General features: G+C 43.6%; 1 protein-coding gene across 1 annotated transcript; it reads left to right on the forward strand.

The window, feature by feature from the left end:
- Nucleotides 1–4,469: 4,469 nt before the first annotated feature.
- LOC101285531 (transaldolase-like) lies at nucleotides 4,470–7,437 on the forward strand. The gene is made up of 2 exons (XM_049701139.1): nucleotides 4,470–4,475; nucleotides 6,246–7,437. Exons 1-2 carry the CDS (start codon nucleotides 4,470–4,472, stop codon nucleotides 7,248–7,250), a joined length of 1,011 nt encoding a protein of 336 aa, XP_049557096.1. The 3' UTR covers nucleotides 7,251–7,437.
- Nucleotides 7,438–7,816: the final 379 nt, after the last annotated feature.

Below are 7,816 nucleotides of genomic sequence, written 5' to 3' on the forward strand. Positions count from 1 at the left end.
CCTGTCTGTACTCCTTGTGATCTCATTCAGTCCAGTAGAAATACCACCTTACAGGGACTTCCCTGGTGGTCCAGTGGTTAAGAATCCACCTTCCAATGCAGGGGACTTGGGTTCAATCTCTGGTCCGGGAACCACATGTCGCACGGCAACTAAGCCCACGTGCTCTAGAGCCCACGGGCCACAAGTACTGAGGTCGCGCACCACAACAAAGATCCCACGTGCCGCAACTAAGACCCGATGCAGCCAAATAAATAAATAAATATTTTTTTAAAAAAGAAAGAAAGAAATACCACCTATAGGCAGTAACTCCCAAACTCCACACTTATGGACCCAAAAGCTTAACTAACACCTCCTGTTAGATATTTAATATGCATCTCAAATGTTAACTTGTCTAAAACTGAGCTCCCGATATGATGTCCCTAGAGAAAAAAAATGTCGCCTGCCATTCAAGTTCTAGAAGGATCAAGCCATAAGCAGCCGCAGTCACCCACCGAAAGCGCCTGCTGCTGGGAATTCAGGCTGGAGAAAAACAGGAAACATGCTGTGTTCTGGATATGCTGGCCCGAGACAGTTAAGATGCATATCTAAGGAAAAATTTCAATGAGCCCAGATTCTTGCATCTTCCCGTACAAAGAAAAGCACTAAAATCATTAACTTGAGAAGTCTGTGCTCTGTGATTAGCTGTGACCTTTTTATATTTGACTACATGTTTTTTCCAGCAAAAAATTCATATATATATCCTGGCTCTTCCCTTGCCTCTTTGGAACAGTTCCTCAGAGTAAAGTGAGAGGCTGTCTCCTGGTCTAGAGAATTCAGTATGGTCCCCGAATAACACTGCAATTCACTGCTCTCACACTGTGTATTTTTTTTTTAGTCCACATACCCTCTTCCTGCTTCTTCCAGTCTTCCCCATCTTAGTATATGGCAACTCCTTCCTTCCACTCGCTCAGGAAAGAAAACCTTGCATTCATCCTGGATGAGAACCATCTCGTCCTTTCAAATTCCCCTATAAGTGAGTGTTCAGCAAATTCTGTCGGTTCTATCTCCGAAATACATTCAGCATCCAACCACTTCTCAGCAGCCCCACTACAACGAGGTCCAGGCCACCACCAGCACATCTCACCCGCATTACTAAAATAATCTCCTCAGTGACCTCCTGGCTTCTGCTTTTACCTCCTAAAGTCAATTCTCAAAACAAAAGCCAGAGGAACCCTCTTAAGGTGGAAATGATGAGGTTCCCCTAAAAACCCTCCAGGGGGTTTTCACATACTTAGAGAAAAACCTAAAATCCTTACAATGACCTAGAAGAACTGTGGAGTTGGCCCCTCCCTCTCCCTTTCAGCCTATCCTCACACGCCTCACTCCTCTGCTAAGACCATTCTGATGCTGCTGGTCCTGGCACAAAGGCACGCTCCTGCCTCAGGGCCTTTGTCCCGACTGCACAGCCTGCTTACAAATATCCCTGCCCCAAACCCCTGTATCCAGACGACTCACTTCCTCTCCTTCTAATGTCCCTGCTCAAATGTCACCTTCTCAGGGGCTTCCTCAACTATCCTGGGTACAATTTCAAACATTCCCACTTCCTATGGTCCTTTCCTACTTATTTTTCTCCAGAGTGCTCAACTGCTGCCTGATATAATAACATATATTTTGCTGATTTGTTTACTAACTCCCCAATTAGGATGTAAGTTTCACAAGTGTAGGAATTGTCTATTTTCTTCACTCACCGCTATATACCCAGCACGAAAACAGTGCTTGTGTGTTAAAGTTTCTCAATGACTATTTGTTGAATGAATGAAATGACAGAGCGTACCAAAAACAGCTTACTTTATTTGCTTGCTATCAAACATGGACTGCTAAACTTTCAGACAGATATCCAACATTCAGAAGGCGCCCCATGCAAAGCTGGCTCTCTCCTCCTTCACTTACTCATTCCTTTTTTCCTCCAAGCCAGCAGTCTAGGCTCAAATACTACAGTTAAAAAGAAATAACAAGCCCCCTAATAAGAACCTGCTGTATAAAAAAATAAATTATACAAAATTCAAAGAAAACCCCGAAATAACAAGCCTCAAATGCAGTCATTTGCCCCCCACTGCAGCAAATCAAGACTTAATTGTAGTTTCAACCCCTCTCAGAAAGGTGACCTTTGAAACAGTCAATCTGAAATTTCCTAATCAACACTAGTGAGATAATCTGCATGATAAAGATCCCTGCCATTCCCTTCCCCCACCCCCACCCCCGACAAATATGTCCTGGCCCAAAATAATTCCCCCCCCCCTCTTTTTTTGGCTAATACCTTCATGCCCCATCCTTCCACCTATAAGAGCCTTCCATTTTGTACCACTGCTCCTTGGAGCGGACTTCTAGTGCTAGGCAGGATGCCAGCCACTTCAAATTTACTCAGTTTTTTAACACTACCAAGAGCAGGCACTGACCCACATGAGCATGACAGGTTGGGTAGGGTTTGTGGCCACATGGAGAGCTCATGCTACACCTAAAAGAGGCAGCTTCTCCCAGCTCCCGTCAAATGGCCTGGGGTCACCAGAGTTTCCAAGAGAAGGGAAGTAGCCAGTTTTACACGTTAAAAATCTTCTAATTTTAAAATGTTGAAAACGGATGCAAAGTTGTGGCGAATGAAATATAAGAAAAAGTTGTTTGTCAGGGCTCCTGAGGAGAATCGTTCAAAGAGAGGGCGGGTTTGTCCTCACCCCTTCCCCATTTCTGCTGTGCACAGCATGAATTAGGGGGTCGGGGTCCTAGCAGCCATTATAAGGCAACCACGAGAAAGCTGGTGTGGCTCTGCTAATGACAAAACAAAACTCGTATTTTATGGCAAGACAAGAAAAGTTTAAAACATAAAATTGTTCTCTGCCGGTGTGGGCCTCCTCCCTCCCCTTTGGTGTGTGTTGTGTGTCTGCGTTAACCCGACTGTGCTTTGACCTCTAACGGGCAGAGCAGGCCTCAGAGCTTTGTCAGAGACTGTCTTCCGGGTTAGAAACCTCAGGTTAGCTCAAATAAAATTCTCCATTTCTTTCTTAGGTCAACAATTGACTAATTTTTTTGTCGACACTAATATCAAACAAGATAGACTTCAAAACAAACACTGTTATCAGAAACAAAGGTACATTTTATAATGATAAAAGTCAATCCATCAGGAAGACATAAAAGTCATAAATATATGCATCTAAAAACAGAATACAAACATAGATGAACCAAAAACTGACAGAAATGGAAAGAAAGACAATTCAACAGTAATAGCTGGATACTTCACATGCACGTTGAATAACTGACAAAAACTAGGCAGAAGATCAACCAGGAAATATGTGATAGTATTTATAATAAGAAACACATATTTGGTCTTTGTTCCCTTTCTGGCACAGAGTTTCCAAAACCCTTGGAATTTCCAAAGTGATGAAAAAGGTGTCTTTTGTTATGGCTAATGAGGTGACTTCTGGAAAGACCCTAGATCACCAAAGGATAGGAGCTGGTTGCCAGGGGAACCAAGGAGGTGATTACAGGGTTACACCTTTCAGTCCCACCCAGACCTCTGGGGAGGGTAGAGTGGCTGGAGAGTGAGTTCAGTCACCAACAGCCAATGATTTAATCGTTCGTGCCTCCATAAAAACCCGGAAGGACTAGTCTTCTAGAGTTTCCAGGTCGGTGACCACGTGGAGATTTGGGGAGAGTGGCATGACCAGAGAAAGCATGGAAGCTCTGTGCCCCTTCCCACGTAATTTGCCGAATACATCTCTTCCATCTTGCTATTCCTGAGTTGTAACCTTTTATAATACACTGGCAATCTAATAAGTAAATGTTTCTGAGTTCTGTGAGCTCCCTCAGCAAATTAAACCCCAAGAGGGGGTTACTGGAACCTCCGATCTATAGCCGGCTGGTCACAAGCACAGGTGGCAACTTGGACTTGTGACTGGTGTCTGAAGCGGGTGGGCGAAGGGGCCAGCCTTGCAGGACTGAGCCCTTAACCTGTGGGATCTGATGCTATCTCCAGAGAGACAGTTTCAGAATTGAGTTAAATTATAGGACACCCGAGAATTGCTTGGTATAGGGGAAAAAACCCACACATTAGAATTCGTATCAGAATCACAAGATAGAAAACATGAACACTATAAACCAACTAGACCTAACTGACATCTACAGAACCCTCCACCCAACAACAGTATAATACACGTTCTTTCCAGGCAGTGCACATGGAACACTCTCTAGGCTACACCATATGTTAGATCCTAAAACAAACCTCAATTCATTTAAAATAATAGAAATAATGCAAAGTATGTTCTCTGACAACAATGGAATCAGAAATCAGTAACAGAAACAAGTATAGGACACTCACAAATATGTGGAAATTAAACAACACACTCCTAAATAACCAGTGGGTCAAAGAAGAAATCAAAAGATTAGGAAATACTTTGAGATGAATGAAAATGAAGACACAACATACCAAAACTTATGGGATGCAGGTAAGACAGTGCTGAGAAAGAAACTTATAGCTGTGAATGCCTCCATTAAGGAAGAAGGATCTCAAGTCAATAATCTAAACTTCTGCCTAAGACACTGGAAAAAGGAGCCTAAACTAAACCTAAAGCAAGCAGAAAGAAGGTGTATCAGTGTCCTAGGACTGTGACAAAATACCATAAACTGAGTATTAGAAATTCATTCTCTCACAGTTTTAGAGGCTAGAAATCAAGATTTTCCTTTTTGGGACTCTGAAGAAGAATCTGTTCCATGTCTCTCTCCTACCTCCTGGTGGTTGCTGGCAATCCTTAGCATTTCTTGGTTTACGGAGGCATCACTCCAATCAGTCTCTGTAATCATATGGCTTTCTCTTCTCTGTGTCTTCACATGGTGTCCTTATAACAAATTCAGTGATTGGATTCAGGGCCCACTATAATGCTGTAGGACCTCAACTTTATTTAACTAATTAGATCTGCAGCAGACCCTATTTCCATATAATATCACATTCACTGGTACCAGGACTCAGGACTTCAACACATCTTTTAGAGAACACAATTCAACGCACCCAAAAGAAAATAATAAAGGTTAGAGTGGAATAGCGAAAAACAGAGAATAGAAATATAGAGGAAATTGTCAAAACCAAAAGCTGATTCTTTGAAAAGACCAACGAAATTGACAAACCTTTAGCTAGAATGATCAAGAAAAAAGAGAGAGGACTAAAATTATTAGAATTAGAAATGAAAGATGATTATTACTTATCTTACAGAAATAAGGATTATGAGGGAATACCATGAACAATTGTATACCAACAGATACCTTAAATGAAATGGACAAATTCCTAGGAGGACTCAAATTACCAAAACTGACTCAAGAAGAAATAGATACTCTGAATCAATCTGTAGCAAGAAAAGATATTCAATTAGCAATAATAAAATAAACTTCCCCAAAAGAAAAGCTCAAGCTCAGATGGCTTCAACATTGAATTCTATCAAACATTTATAAGAAGGAAGCACTTCTCAAGTCATTCTGAGACAAGTATTATACTGATACCAAAACCAGAAAAGACATCACAAGAAAACTACAAACCAGTATCTCTTATGAACATGGACACAAAATTCCTCTACAAAATAGTAGGTAACCAAATCCAACAACATAAAAAAAAAAAAGACTACATGACCAAGGAGGATTTGTCCCAGGAATCCAAGTTTGGCTTGACAACTAAAAATCAATTAAAGTACTTCACCATATCAACAGAATAAAAAACAAAAGACATATGATCACGTCAATAGACACAGAGAAAGCATTTGACCAAATCCAAAATCCTTTCATATAAAAACACTCAACAAACTAGGAGTTGGAGGGAACTTCCTCAACCTGATAAAGAGCATGAAAAACCCACAGCTAACATCCTACTTAACGGTAAAAGGCTGAAAGTTTTCCCCCTGAGCTCAGGAAGAAGAGAAAGATTCATCTACATGATATGTTCACAACAGGCAAATCTATAGAGACAGAAAGTAGCATAGTGGTTGCTTAGGCATGGGCGTTATGGGGAAATGGGGTGTGATAGCTAAAGGGTACAGGATTTCTTTCTCAGGTGATGAAAATGTCCTCAAATTGATTGTGATGATGATTGCACATACCTGTGAATTGTACGGTATGTGAATTATATCTCAATCTAGCTATTTTTTTTTTTAAAAAAATGTAGTAGAGAGGCCATTAAAATAAGAATTAGAGAGGATATGCCTTTGGCATTCATGGAAGCCTAAACAAAAAAGGTTTCAGGGAAGCGGCAGAGGATGGAGAGCGTGCTAGACCAGCTCAAGCAGTTCACCACCGTGGTGGCCGACACGGGCGACTTCCACGCCATCGATGAGTACAAGCCCCAGGATGCCACCACCAACCCGTCCCTGATCCTAGCCGCGGCGCAGATGCCCACCTACCAGGAGCTGGTGGAGGAGGCCGTCGCCCACGGCCGGAGGCTGGGCGGATCACAAGAGGAACAGATTACAGATGCTACTGATAAACTTTTTATGCTGTTTGGAGTAGAAATACTGAAGAAAATTCCAGGTCGCATATCCACAGAAGTCAATGCAAGGCTCTCCTTCGATAAGGATGCTATGGTGGCCCGCGCCCAGCGCCTCATCGACCTGTACAAGGAGGCTGGGATCAGCAAGGACCGGATTCTGATAAAGCTGTCGTCTACCTGGGAAGGAATCCAGGCTGGAAAGCAGCTGGAGGAGCAGCACGGCATCCACTGCAACATGACGCTGCTCTTCTCCTTCACCCAGGCCGTGGCCTGCGCTGAGGCGGGGGTGACGCTCATCTCCCCCTTCGTGGGCCGCATCCTCGACTGGCACGTGGCCAACACGGACAAGAAGTCCTTTGAGCCCCTGGAGGACCCCGGAGTGAAGAGCGTCACCAAGATCTACAACTATTACGAGAAGTTCGGCTACGAGACCGTCGTCATGGGCGCCTCCTTCCGCAACACGGGCGAGATCAAGGCCCTGGCGGGCTGCGACTTCCTCACCATCTCACCCCAGCTCCTGGGGGAGCTGCTCAAGGACCACAGCAAGCTGGCGCCCACGCTCTCGGTCAAGGCAGCCCAGGCCAGTGACCTGGAGAAGGTCCACCTGGACGAGAAGGCCTTCCGCTGGCTGCACAACGAGGACCGCATGGCCGTGGAGAAGCTCTCGGACGGGATCCGCAGGTTCGCCGCGGACGCTGTGAAGCTGGAGCGGATGCTGACGGAACGAATGTTCAGCGCGGAGAACGGAAAATAGCTTGGCACCTGAGGCTGGACCACAGATATGCCGCCGACTTTGAATTGGGGCCTAATTGCACATATGCCTTGCGACGAATCTTGGATTTTTTTTACTAATCGGAGCGGGGATTAATCACAGATTTCTGATTTTATGTAAAATTCTGCTCAGCGCATTAAAGTTGTCACTTTTCAAAAAAAAAAAAAAAGGTTTCAGAAGAGTGGTGAGGCAACAGAAGTGGATAGACTGCAAAAAACCTACAAAGCACCACATGGCCTTCAAGGAGAATGGATAAACTGTGCTGCATTCCCACAACGGCACACTGCACAGCAACGGATCTTAGAAATATAATGTTCTAGTGGGAAAAGCAAGTCCCAGAAGACTAAACACACTATAATATCATTTTCACAAAGCTCAGAAACAAGCAAAACTAAATAATGTATAGTTCAGACATTCATGTATGTGTGATAAAACTTCGTATACACACAAAAAAGCTAGGTTACAACAAACACAGAATTGAGGACGGTGGTTACCTCGACAAGGGGTATTTCTACAGGTCACACAAGAAGACGAGGAGGGAATAGCTG

Source organism: Orcinus orca, chromosome 18 (genome assembly GCF_937001465.1).
Source record: "Orcinus orca chromosome 18, mOrcOrc1.1, whole genome shotgun sequence".
Taxonomy (NCBI): Eukaryota; Metazoa; Chordata; class Mammalia; order Artiodactyla; family Delphinidae; genus Orcinus; species Orcinus orca.